At 44.7% G+C, this 13,939-nt stretch overlaps 1 protein-coding gene across 1 annotated transcript; it reads left to right on the top strand.

Moving 5' to 3' along the window:
• The first annotated feature begins 1,341 nt into the window (after positions 1–1,341).
• On the top strand, positions 1,342–13,134 carry LOC140455444 (zinc-binding protein A33-like). Its single transcript, XM_072550318.1, has 6 exons — positions 1,342–2,088; positions 8,263–8,358; positions 8,442–8,675; positions 9,622–9,644; positions 9,738–9,946; positions 11,918–13,134. Exons 1-6 carry the CDS (start codon positions 1,648–1,650, stop codon positions 12,457–12,459), a joined length of 1,545 nt encoding a protein of 514 aa, XP_072406419.1. The 5' UTR covers positions 1,342–1,647; the 3' UTR covers positions 12,460–13,134.
• Positions 13,135–13,939: the final 805 nt, after the last annotated feature.

Here is a 13,939-nt window from a genome sequence, read left to right as displayed (position 1 = left end):
TTCAGCTGCTTCATCAATGACCTTCTCTCATCACAAGGTCAGAAATGGGGATAATTGCTGATGACTGCACGATTTATGGGCAGCACAGTGGCACAGTGGTTAGCACTGCTGAGCACTGCTGCCTCACAGCGCCAGAGACCCGGGTTCAATTCCCGCCTCAGGCGACAGTCTGTGCGGAGCTTGTACATTCTCCCTGTGTCTGCGTGGGTTTCCTCTGGGTGCTCTAGTGTCCTCCCACAGTCCAAAAATGTGCAGGTTAGGTGAATTGGCCACGCTAAATTGCTCGTAGTGTTAGGTGAAGGGGTAAATGTAGGGAAATGGGTTTGAGTTGGGTTGCGCTTCAGCGGATCGATGTGGACTTGTTGGGCCGAAGGGCCTATTTCCACACTGTAAGTAATCTAATCTAAAAAAAAAATTCAGTACTATTCACAACTCCTGAGACACTGAAGTGGTCCATGCCCAAATGCCAGAGACCAGGACAATATCCCAGCTTGGGCTGACAAGTGGCAAGGAACATTTGCACCACACAACTGCCAAGCAATGACTATCACCAATAAGAGCCAATCTAACCACTGCCTCTTGGCATTCTATGCTGTTACCATCATTGAATCCCCTATCAATATTCTGGGGGTTACCATTCACTAGAAATGGCAAATGAATTCACCATGTAAACACATGGCTTACAAAAGCCGGTCAGATGCTAGAAATACTGTGGTGAATAACTCATCTTCTGACTCCCCAGAGCCTGTCCACCATCTGCAAGGCACAAGTCAGGAGTGTGATGGAATACTACTCACGAAGCCTGACACCATCCAGGGCAAAGCAGCCCACTTGACTGGCACCACATTCACAAGCATCCACTCCCTCCACCACCGATGCTCAGTAGCAGCAGTGTGTATCACCTACAAGATACACCGCAGGAATCCACTAAAGATGGTCATACAGCAACTTCGAAACCCACCACCGCTGGAAGGTCAAGGGCAGCCGATACAGGTGAACACTACCACCTGCAAGTTGCCCTCCAAGCCACTCACCGCTCTGACTGAGAAATTTATCACCATTCCTTCAGTGTGGCTGAATCAAATCCTGGAATTCCCTCCCTGGAGCCATTACTTTTTAAAACGGCATTTTTCTGTGCTGTGGATCTGGATGAGGCTGAAAATTGCATCGAATCACAGATAATAACCATAAACAACCAAAAAGAACCCAGTGCAGAGCCCTGGAATAGGTGTGTGGTTGTTGCAGGGCTATGGGGATTGAATGGGGGCAGTGGGATTAATTTTTTTTGAAGAGAACTTTCACTTCCTGAAATCCTAGCGGAAGTCTGCGGGCAGTTGTCCTCAGCCTCCAGGAGGTGAAAGCTGGGAAAGTAATCCTTGCTGCTGTCTCATTCCCGATTAGTCCCTTTTCAAATTCCTGCACCCTCCTGTGCCCGCTGGCGTCTTCAATCTACTATCTCTCTCCGGCTCACGGATTTGTGTTTTACACGTTCAAAGAAAGATCTTTGCCGTTTTGGGTCGGCAAACCCTTGCAGTGTCCCTTTAAGAAGCCTGACCGGGAAATGAGTTTCACAACAAACTGGGAGAAACGAAACTGATGGTAAAGTGAGCGCTAGGGACAGGGACAGGAACAGGAGCAGTCGGTGAGATGGCCGTCAGTAAACACATCTTATCCCTGAATGAGGATTTAACCTGCTCCCTCTGCCTGGCTGTGTTTGTGGAGCCGGTGCGGTTGCAATGTGAGCACAACTTCTGTAAATGCTGCATCCAGAAATACTGGGGGAAGCAGCGTCAGGCGGTGTCCTGCCCACAATGTCAGCTCGTTCTCCCCCGGAGGAGCTACACCAGGAACAGGGTGCTGGCTAGTCTCTGTGAGAAGGCCCGGCTACTGGAGCTGAAGCTGCCGGAGGGTCACTCTGACTGTGAGGGTCAGGGGGAGAGTGTACACCAGGTCTGTGAGGAACATGGGGAGAAGGTGATCCTGTTCTGTGAGGAGGATGAGATTCTGGTCTGTGCCAGTTGTGTGGGTACCCCCCTCCATTCAGATCACAGGTTCCTGCCGCTGCAGCAAGTGGTTCAAAAGTACAAGGTAAGGGCGGGGCAGAGAGAGTGAGTTACCCGGGTTCAATCTTCATTGTTTACGGGGTTCTCAAGAAAGCATGAGGTGCTGGTGTTGGATAGGGTCAAAAAAATTACACGGCAGTCCAACGCTAGCTTTCAGAGCGCTGCTCCTTCCTCAGGCGTTACTGAGGGATGAAGACATTCCACACAAAATTGAGAAGGAAAAGATCAAAGGGTCATACAACACATGTGAATGAGTTGACCAACCTCCGATCGCTCTGAAATCTTTAATCAGTTCGAATGGAGGTGCAGATCCCAGAGTTTTTTTTTCAGGTCACCGCCCTGAGTTAACTTAAGATGTGATCAATGTAAAAGAGGTGACACCTCCGGTCAGACAATGTATTTTCGATGTGAGGTTGAGAGTCTGTCTGTGTCTTTTATTTCCAAAGTAGGAGTTTATAAAATGCCAGATTGACTGACTGTCTACAAGTTGTGTGTTTTATGAACAAATAGAATGTATCTGTAAACATAAATCTGCAAATTCATCCCATAGATTTACATGTGTGTGCACGCGTGTGTGTGTGAGGGGGAGAGAGAGACTGTGTGTGTGTGTGTGTGAGAGAGTGTGAGGGAATCTATGCATCTGAGAGTGTGTGTGTGTGATACTGTGTGTGTATTTGAGAGACTGTGTGAGTTTGAGGGTTTCTATGCATCTGAGTGAGTGTGGGCATGTTTGTGTGAGAGAGAATGAGTGTCTTGTGTGTGAGTGTACAGTGTAGTGCGGTCACCTGTGGTATGACATGAACCCAAGATCCCAGTTGAGGCCATCCTCGTGAGTACCGAACATGTCTTCCAGCCTCTGGTCAGTGACTCTGCATTGTTGCCTGTCCTGAAGTCCTCCCTGGATGATGTTTACCCTCCCAGTTGGGGAACACCTCAGCGGTCAAAGACATTTGGCCTCAAATCTTCAGGTGACCATCCTCCAAGGTGGACTTCAGGACACTCTGCATCAAAGAGATGGAGCGCAAACTCAGGGATCGGTTCAGGGAACATCTCTGGTCAGTTTGTTCCCAACCCTTCCCATTCCACCCCCACCCCTTGACCTGACCTAACATCTATCTTCCTTCCTACCTAGCCAATCCCGCTTCCCACTGACAAATCACAATCATCTCCCACCTGCATCCACCCATTGTCATTCCACCTTCCTTTCCCTCCAGGCCCACTGCCCTTTATTTATTTCTCAGCCCCTTCCTCCTCCCCAGACCTGATTCAGGGTCCCAACCCAAAACACTCCTGCTCCTCTGATGCTAGTGCTTTATCCAGCTCCACACTCCATCAACTTGTTCCACACCCTCGCTACTTGCTGTGTTAAAATCTTTGTTTCCCCTTACATTATCCTTGCTTTGTTTTAAAGCTATGCTCTCTCATTCTGTTTTTCTTTCCGAAGTTTTTGCCCAATCTCCTCTGCCCAAACTGCTCATGATTTTGAAAACCCTGACCAAATCTCCTCTCAATCTTCTCTTGAAGGAGAACAGTCCTAACTTCTTTGATCTATCCAGCATGACTGAAGTTTCTCATTCCTGGAACCATTTTTGTAAATCACACTGCTGTCTCCAGCGCATCGACATCCTCCCCATAATGTAGCATTCTGTAATTGAACCCAGGATCTAAATCTGCAGATGACAAGGAGTAGAAGTTATACCAGGGAGCTGCTACTGTGAGGGACTGTATTAATTGCTTGTGAATCAATATGTTACCATCAAACCATAAGAATAGGAATAGTCCTTTCACAAAGCCAAGCTCACTCAGCTCGATTACATTATGATTTTCCAAATATTTTGCTATTCCTTAATCGATCGCCATTAACATTTTGGTTGTCTTAATGTAGCTTCAAGTTACTTACCTTCAGTGTAAGCTGTGCTGCGTTTCTACCATTGCTGTCATCTGGGGAATGGAACATCATCTCCTGTCTGTAAACCCACCGTCCATATGCTCCGAGCTATTGGTTACCTGCTGTCTCCGTTCTCCACATCAATATCTTCCCAACCAATTGGAAAGTGAACAGACCATTCGTTATCTGGCTGCCAGTCACACAACCCTTTTCCCAATTCTGACATTCTTAAAGCGATCAAAAATGTTTCAAAACTCTTTTTTTTTCAATGTCCTTGTGTTTTTTCTCTCCTGGCTTGCTCAGAAGATTATTCTCCCTTTCTTGGAGGTTCCAGAACAATCCAGGAGTGTTGGTAACTGGAGCTGAAGCTTTTCTTTAAATCTCCTTCAGTACAGACTGATTCTGTTATCATCCAGGCTGTTTACTCCATAAGTTTCCTTCATTTCAATGTTTCCACTGTTACTGTGCCGTCGTGCAGTTCCAGTGAAGTGTATTCATTCAGGGCAGAACTTATAGCTGTGCGCTGATAGGAAGTGAACACACACTGGGTCTCTCTGAGACGCATTGATAATGTCAGAAGTCATACAGGTGGAATTCCAGAAAAAAACAGAAAATTGCAAAATTGAACGGGTTGAGCACTCAGACGAGAGCAGAGGTTGCTTTGATGTATTGAAGTTTGTATTATTCAATATAGATCAGAAGACAGGAGTGAAAGTAAGGCCAATTGGCCCGTCGAATCCACTCTGCCATTCAATCATGGCTGATGGGCATTTCAACTCCACTTACCTGCACTCTCCCTGTAGCCTTTAATTCCTTGCAAGATCAAGAATTTATCAATCTCTGCCTTGAAGACATTTAATGTCCCGGCCTCCACTGCGCTCCATGGCAATGAATTCCACAGGCCCACCACTCTCTGGCTGAAGAAATGTCTCCTCATTTCCAATCTAAATTGACCCCCTCTAATTCTAATTAGATTCTACTATATTCCAATATACATTGGAGAATTCTTTCAATGATTAAAGGAAGGAGGGGATCAGGAAGCCAGAAACAGCTGATGAACCCCCATTGGGAAAGTCCTGAAATTCTACTCATAGTGTGTTGCTTCACTGGTGTGAGGGTCAGGGATGTGTCTGAGTGGGCAGGGGATATTCTCAAAAGGGAGAGCAAGCAGCCAGAAGATGTGGTACATGTTGACACAAAAGACACAGGCAAAAAGAGTGACCTGCAAAAGGTGTTCAGATTTAGGTAATACATTGAAAAGTAGGACCTTTAGGGCTGTAATCTTGTGGTTACTATCTGTACTATCAGCTAGTGAGGCTAGGAATAGGAAGAGAGCACAGTTAAATACGTGCCTAAGGAGCTAGTGCAGGAAGGAGGGCTTGAGATGAGTAGGTGATTGGGATGTTTTCCAGGGCAAGTTGGACTTGTACAAAAGGGACAGTTTGTACCTAAACTGGAAGGGCACAAATGTGCTGGCAGGGAGCTTCGTTAGTGCCACTCAGGGAGGTTTAAACCAGTGTGGCAGGAGTTTAGGAACGAGAGCAGTGTGTCAGCATGTGAAATGATTGAGGAGGGGTTAGAGACTAAGGCCAGTAAGGCTAGTTAGAAACGAAGGCCAGTAGAGAGGAGAGGTTACTGAATGTGCAGGGACAGGAGATCTGGCATATGTGAGCTTTAATGCGAGGGACATGACAGGTCAGGCAGATGAACGTGGAGTTTGGATTAATGCATATAACTATAATGTTATAGCTATTAGAGACTTGTTTGAGAAAGGGACAAGTCTGGCAGCTTAATGTTTTGAGATACAGATGTTTCAGGTTTGATAGAGAGGGATGTAAAAGTGGTGGGGCATTAGACATAAAAGTACAGCTGCATGTCATGCTCATCCAGCAAGGCCTTATGGGTAGAGCTCAGGAATAGGAAGGGTGCAATCACTATGATGGGATTGTACTGCAGCCTCTCAACAGCCAATGGGTGGTAGAGAATCTGATATGTGGACAGATTATCGAAAAATGTAAAAACAACAGGGTTTTGACGAGGAATTGCCATATTGGCAGCGGCTTGATTTTTGAGGGTGGTGGGGTGTGATTTGTTAGGTAGATCCAAGAGCATTTCTGAAAGCAATATGTAAACAATCCAACTTGAGAAGGGGTCACACTAGACTTGGTAACTGAGAATGAGCCAAGCCAGGTGATCAAAGTTTCATTGGGGGAGCTTTTCATTATCGGTGACCATAATTGTGTAATTCTTAAGTGACTTGATTGATTGATTTATTGCTATGTGTACTGAGATAAGTGAAAAGCTTTGTTTATGAGCAGTATAAGCAGATCACGGTAAGCAAGGATGTACAGATCAAGAGACTTAGGCAAAGACATGCAGTTCCATTGCACAGGGCATGCACTAGACAATAGACAATAGACAATAGGTGCAGGAGTCGGCCATTCTGCCCTTCGAGCCTGCACCACCATTCAATATGATCATTGCTGATCATCCTTAATCAGTATCCTGTTCCTGCCTTATCTCCATAACCCTTGATTCCACTATCCTTGAGAGTTCTATCCAACTCTTTCTTAAATGAATCCAGAAACTGGGCCTCTATTGCCCTCTGGAGCAGAGCATTCCACAGCCACGACTCTCTGGGTGAAGAAGTTTCTCCTCATCTCTGTTCTAAATGGTATAGCCAGTATTTTTAAGCTGTGTCCTCTGGTTCGGCACTCACCCATCAGCGGAAACATGTTTCCTGCCTCCAGAGTGTCCAATCCTTTAATAATCTTATATGTCTCAATCAGATCCCCTCTCAGTCTTCTAAACTCAAGGGTATACAAGCCCAGTTGCTCCAGTCTTTCAGTGTAAGGTAGTCCTGCCATTCCAGGAATTGACCTCGAAAGCAACATTAGCAAGGTCAGCATTATCTGAGGTTAGAGAGTCCAATCATCAGCTTAATAACGGCTGGGAAGAAGCTATTCCTGAACCTGGTGGTGCAAATGTTCAGGATCTTTTGCCTGATGGGAGAAGTTGCAGGAGAGCATTACCAGGGTGGGAGGGGTCTTTGATCATATTCGCAGCCGTTCTGCAGCAATGTGCCATACACTTACAGTTCATGGATGGAAGGTTGGCTTCACTGATGCTGTGGGCTGTGTACACCACCTTCTGTAGTTTATTATGGTCCTGGGCAAAGCAGGTACCATACCAGGCCATGGGGACTAAATTGGAGGAAGGTTAACTATGGCAATATTAAGAACAGGGGAATATAGTCTGGGGGTGGCTGTATGTGAGTAAATCCACATCTGGGAATCTTTTAAGGGCCAGCTGATTAAGTTCAGGACCAGCATTTTCCTCGAAAAATGTGAGAAGAATAGCAAGATTCAGGAACCTTGGGTGATCAGAGATACTGTGAGCTCAGTCAAAAAAAAAGAAGCATATCTAAGGTTTAGGAAACTGAAGCATGACAGAGCACTTGAGGAATTTAAAGGAAGCAGGAAAGGGCTTAAACAATGAGGTAGGAGGGCTAAAAGGAACTGTGAAATGTCTTTGGCAAACAGGATTGAGGGAAATCCCAAGGTGTTTTATCTGCATAGAAGGAGTAAGAGGGAAATCAGGGAAAGGGTAGGTTCACTCAAGGATAAAGGAGGGAATTTATGTGTGAAGCCCAGGAGGTGGGTATTCATAAAGGGAAGGACATAGTGGATAGTGAGGCGAGAGAGGGGTATGTTCACATTCTAGGATGTGTCAATATGAAAAAAACGGAGGAGGGATTGGGTGTTTTGAAAAGCATTAAATCAGATAAGTGGCAAGGACCTGAGGGGATCTATGCCAGAATGTGGAAGGAGGTGAGGGAGGAAATTGCTGGGGCACTGTAAGAATACTTTGTGTCCTCTTTAGTCACAGGCAAGGTCCCAGAGGACTGGAGAATGGTCAATTTTGTTCATTTGCACAAGAAGGACAACAGTGATCATCAGAGAAATTACATGCCGATGCGTCTTACATCAGTGTTAGGGAAATAAAGATTCTTAGGGATAGGATTCACTCTCATTTGGAGTAATTTGGTGATAAGCTTTGTGCAAGGTATTTCACCAAAAAATAGGGGATCGACTTTTACATGAGATCGACTATTACTCCAATATATGTTGGTGAACCAGCTATTGGTTTGAACCTATCCTTGGACTCATGAAGATTTTTCACTCTGCCTGTTATAAACAGAGAGGTCCCATATATGTAACGAGTAACATTCTCCTCATGGCTGCCCTCACACTTTGTAAAATAATGACAGACATTGCAATGGATTATGGTGAGATCTGATTCCATTTATAGGACCAGCTGAAAGCATCCTTGGATTCTATGGAGGTGAAAAAGAAAAGTAAGAGTGAATTAAAACGACAGCAGGAGGGGAAGATTTCCGAATTGGTTGTGAGTATGAGTTTTGTTTCCCCTTCAACACAATGAGCCTTTAGCAACCTGCTGTTCCAACGCTCTCTCTCTCACTATCTTAGGAACTCTCTGGGTCGCTGGAACAAGTGATCTCCACCCAGTTTGCTAAAATCCATCAATATCTTCATGAGAAAGAGAAACGTTTCATGGAAGGGCTGAGGAGACAAAAGGAGGAAGATCTGCGACTGATGGAGGAAAATCTGAAAGAAATTGAAGAGGAAGTTGTGTCACTTGATGAGCAGATAGGGAACCTTCGTCTAGACATTGAGCAGCAAGATGGAATCGCTTTTCTCAAGGTGACTCTTTATATGGGCGGCACGGTGGCACAGTGGTTAGCACTGCTGCCTCACAGCGCCAGAGACCTGGGTTCAATTCCCGCCTCAAACTGTGTGGAGTTTGCATGTTCTCCCCGTGTCTGCGTGGGTTTCCTCTGGGTGCTCCAGTTTCCTCCCACAGTCCAAAGATGTGCAGGCCAGGTGAATTGGCCATGCTAAATTGCCCGTAGTGTTAGGTAAGGGGTAGATGTAGATGTAGATGTAGGGGTATGGGTGGGTTATGCTTCGGCGGGGCGGTGTGGACTTGTTGGGCCGAAGGGCCTGTTTCCACACTGTAAGTAATCTAATCTAATCTAATCATAACCAACCCCCAAGCTGTAAGCAATGCTTCATAATGAAGCTCAAACCCCACAATGAGGACAACGAGGTTTGAGAAAGTTGTTACCTACTGTCAGTACATCGTACTGCTGGCAGTATAACTGCGGAGAAGCAGAGGGTGGGAAGAGGTGGCCTGCATCGATATCATAGTGATTTGAACGCAGCAATCGAAAATCCTTCAGAGTAGAAGGCAGTAATGGTAATGACAGTGGAGGTAGGGGGGAGATCAGAGGAAACAAGACACAAACACAGAAAGAAGGAACCTCCTCTTGTGTTGCTGAAGAAGGTGTAACATCATTGTCGGCAGTTCAGTGCTGCACAGACCCGAGGCAGCCTCTGAGTCAGTGAACAAATAGGAACCTGGAATACATGGATCTGATCAGTGACCCTTCTGCAAAAGAGGTCCTGTTGAGTGGGTCTATTACAGACTGGGGTATTGAACTGGTGCATAGTGACTGACGTATATCACGTTACTGACACCTTTGGAAATTCCCTCTCCCTCACTCTAGATTTTACTAAAAGTGCCACTTATATATAAAGCACGTTCTAAATCGTATCACAACTGTAATAAAATATTTCTGTTCTGCAGGAACTAAGAAGTTTGAGAGAAAGGCAAGTATCCAATCCAAACCCTCACATGGTTTTACTCTGTGATTCCAGTTTTGTATCAGACAGCGAGTGACTATGTCAGTTCTACTTAAACAGGTACCTGCATGAAGGGGAGGAAGGAGAAAATCGAAAGGAAAATCCACAGAACAGTGAAGATGAAGATGAGGAAGGGGAAAATCGAGAGGAAAATCCAGAGTGTAGTGAAGATGAAAAAATACTGACATTTCCAAGACGGAAGTACATAGGATTCCGAGGCCCATTACTCTACATAATGTGGAAGCAAATGAAACGGATCATCTCTCCAGGTTTAGTTTGACTGGATTTATTGTTGTCACATGTAGCTATGGACAGTGAAAAGTTTTGCGAGCAGTACAGGCAGATCATAGCTAAGAAGGATATACAGATCAGAGGGCACTTAGATAGAGTGAGGCATCCAGGTTCCACCTGCATAGGAGGTGCACAAAGCAGGATCAGCGTTGGATTTGAAATTAGAGAGGTCTATCCATCAGTCTAATAATAGCAGAGAAGAAGCTGTTCTTCAACCTATGATTGCATTAGTTCGAGCTTCTGTAACTTTTGCCTGACAAAGACGTTGGAAGAGAGTGTTACTAGGATGGGAGAGGTCTTTGATGATGTCGGCAGCCATTCCACGGTAACAGGAAGTGTAGGTAGAGTCCACAGATTGGAGGTTGGCTTTCGATATGGTCTGGGCTGTGTTCACAGTCCAGGGAAGCCCAGTTGTGATACCAAGCTGCTACGCACCCAGTTAGAATGCTTTCTGTGGTGCATCTGTAAACGTTGGTGGGGGTCTTTATGGACATACTAAATCTCCTGAGCAATCCCGAGGAAGAAGAGGCATTGTTATGCCTTCTTGACCATCACATCTACATGGGAGGTCCAGGACGGATTGGCAGTTGTTGTCACTCCGAGGAGCTAGATGCTCTCGACCATCTCCACCTCCGCTCTGTTGGTGTTCATTGGGACGTGTCCCCCTCCTGGTTTCCTGAAGTCAATGATCAGTTCCTTTGCTTTGTTGACATTGAGAGTAAGAAACCCCATAGCATTGTGTCCAATCCCTGGAGAGTTTACTGTCCTCTGCAGCACCCCTGTAACTGCTGCCTGTTACTAACAGTAGAGGGCAGCAATCTTTGCCCTCTCAGTCAAAGAATGATGGTTTACATGACACAAGCATAAAGGGACCAGGATAGTTATACACTTGGACCCACCTCTGGACAATGATCAGACTTTAGAGCCTTGGCTGACTGTTTCTGTCTAAGCCCAGAATCTGAATGGTGAACATAACACCAGGAGGAAGCTCGTTTCACCTCCCTTAAGCCTGTTTAGCCATTCACTATGATGGTGAGTGATTTTGCATCTCACTACGTATTTGGAGTCCCATCTCCCTGTATACCTTAAGGTTAAACATGAACAATCCACTTCAGTTTTAAAATTAGAAATGAGGCTTGTATTAGATCATTGATCTATTGACATAGATCATTGCAAATAATCTTCCACTTTTAAAATGTGTTCACTTTCTGCTGCAATATAATTTTTATTGGGTGAGTGATAAGCAGCTTTTTGAGACATCCCGAAGATGGAAGAATTTTCAATCTCTAAATATTGCTCATCGCTCGCAAACTGGTGTCTCCTTGACCGCAGATAGTATCAGTGACCCTTGAACTGTGATGTTGCAGCCAAGACTTTCCAGCTCATTGTGGACAATAATGAGACTCAGCACGATGTGCAGAGAACATGCTCATGTCTGGCCTGTGACAAATATAGGCCACTTAATTCAAAGAAAAGGGTCTTCCTGTTGATATTTGTGATCAGCCTGTTCAGCGATGTTATGACAGACTTGGGCAGCAGGTGGTGCTTGAACCTTCTGGCTCAGAGATAGGAGACAGTGCCACGAGAACCCTGTGCAGGACCCGTCAGAATTGGTGGAGAGAAGTTTGCACTAAAGCCTTGCTCCGTAAAGGGGCTTCTGTCACACAGTGGCAGTGTCTCTGCTTCTGAGTCAGGAGGTGTGGGTTCAAGTGACATCCACTTCAGAGGTGTGTCACATCTGAACATGTTGATTAAGGAGTAAAAAAAAAGCTTTGCTCCATGTAGGGGCTCTTGTGGTGTACTATATACTGTACCTACTCTATAATACTCACAATGCTGAAGTTATGGACAGGATATGATTCCAATTTTACAGGCGTCAAATATTAATTTGTGTTCATCCATGTTCCTCAGTAAAATATAGTGACACAATGTTTATTTTACTTTGCCAGTTCCAGCCTCACTGACCCTGGATCCAAACACAGCACATTGTGAACTCATCCTTTCGAAGGACCTGACCAGTGTGAGAGCAGGAAACAAGACATTCCAGCTTCCTGACCTGGAGAGATTTGATGCAGCTCCATGTGTCCTGGGCTCACAGGGATTCACATCAGGGAAACACTACTGGGAGGTAAAGGTCGGGGAAAAGACTGCGTGGGCATTGGGTGTGACTGAAGCGTCATCCAGTAGGAAGGGAGGGATTAAACTTGGACCAGAATACGGTTACTGGACTGTGTGGCTTCAGAGTGAAAACAAATATGTAGCTACTGATCGCTCATTTGTCCAACTGACTCTGAGTGTGAAGCCTAGGACCATCGGAGTTTACCTGGACTATGTGGGAGGGCAGGTGACCTTTTATAATGCTGATGACATGTCCCATCTCTATACATTCACTGACACATTCACCGATAAACTGTTTCCTTTCTTCTATCCTGGACCATACCATGAGGGTAGAAATGATACTCCTCTTCAACTGCGTCATTTTGAACTGTAGATATAAATTATAGATTGTTCCCACACTCTTGAGACAATGTGACTACTGCTGGGTGACTTTTCCACATATTACAAGTAACGATTGAGACACATCTTGAAGCAGCATTAAGAAAAAGGAATTTGATGATGAATGGTGGGGAATGAGAGCCTGCATTGGAAAGTGTATTTTGTCCTGACCGTTTGGAGTATACTCACTGACTGGAGTGTGTGTTACAGTCAGCAGGAAGTTGTTCCAATCTCTCTCCCTGGCTCCTCACATCAGCTTCCCAACCCAGGACTGTTCAGTCCTGGTCATTCCCCTGGCACACCCTCTGCCTCTTTGTGAATCTGGCCTCTGTGTATCGAGGTGAATTAATGACAGTCAGTGTGAAGAAACTGCAGTAACATCTTTTACACACAGGCAGACATTAACATAAACATAATTGGGACCAGCTAAAAATTGACATCACTGCAATCTGGGAACACAAAATGTTCTGGAGGCCTTAGCAATTCTGAGCAAGATTTAGCGAGGGGATGAACTAAAAGTTTTCAAGAAGACAATATTACGAGTCAGAAATCTGTTATTTGTTAACACAATTCTGATTTTGCATCACTTGTAGATGTTGATTAATTCTAAAGTTTTGTCATTCAACTTGTAAAATAACCTTTCCTTATAAAGTCAGGGTTTTTGACAGAAGTATCTTGTCAGCCTCTTCTGTGCTTTATGTCCCTGATTCTTTTCAATTGTGGCAGTTGAGGAACTTTAAACGTGAAATATTGCTGACTAGAGGATTCCAGACTGTTGTGTTTTTTTTTACATCTCTTTCACAATTTTTGTTTTTGCTTCTCATTCACAAATGCTTTTTGGGGGAAGGGGTGTGGAAATCTGTGGTCTTCACTCAATCTGGCGTGTTTATGCTTTCAGACCCACCACAATGTGCTTGACTGTTAAGTGCTATCAATATAGTTCTGGACTTGGTTAAAATGGACCAAAATCTACAAACTGCCCAGTATCAACCAAGTAACCAGAAAAGATAATGCCACACCCAGACCTGAAGAGTTTGCAAAAGTCACACTAACATTTGAGAATGTGTACCAAATTTCAGGTAACTAGTCTGCATCTGTTAAGAAAATATTGCTCGTGACTACCGCATAGATGTAGTCTTCGCAGTGAGAGTACTGCCCATCATTTTCTATGGCACTACAACTAAAGATTCAGTCCAAATCTAGGAACTCAACATTGGGCATATTTGAGACACTGTGCAAAATTGTATTTGACCACAATCTATTACTTCATGGGCACTAGGACATGCTAATCTAAAGACATGTCATAATATGAGCTTCCAACCTCCTGAAGCTACAACAGCACTCACTTTATAGTTTAACAATTAGACTGTTCTTCTTTGTAAATGTCAAGCAATCGAAGTGCATTAATCAATTAACTTAATATATTCTGTTCAATTGTAATCAGTGTAGGACACTAGTCAATGATAAAATTACTA

Source organism: Chiloscyllium punctatum, chromosome 30 (genome assembly GCF_047496795.1).
Source record: "Chiloscyllium punctatum isolate Juve2018m chromosome 30, sChiPun1.3, whole genome shotgun sequence".
Taxonomy (NCBI): Eukaryota; Metazoa; Chordata; class Chondrichthyes; order Orectolobiformes; family Hemiscylliidae; genus Chiloscyllium; species Chiloscyllium punctatum.
The sequence above is the reverse complement of the archived record's forward strand: the minus strand, read 5'-3'. Positions and strand labels throughout refer to the sequence as shown.

Coding starts and splice junctions, on each gene's coding strand:
- LOC140455444 (XM_072550318.1), top strand. CDS start 1,648: ATGGCCGTCAGTAAACACATCTTATCCCTGAATGAGGATTTAACCTGC. Junction 8,676..9,621: donor ATGGAATCGCTTTTCTCAAG/GTGACTCTTTAT, acceptor TCTGTTCTGCAG/GAACTAAGAAGTTTGAGAGA. Junction 9,645..9,737: donor CTAAGAAGTTTGAGAGAAAG/GCAAGTATCCAA, acceptor CTACTTAAACAG/GTACCTGCATGAAGGGGAGG.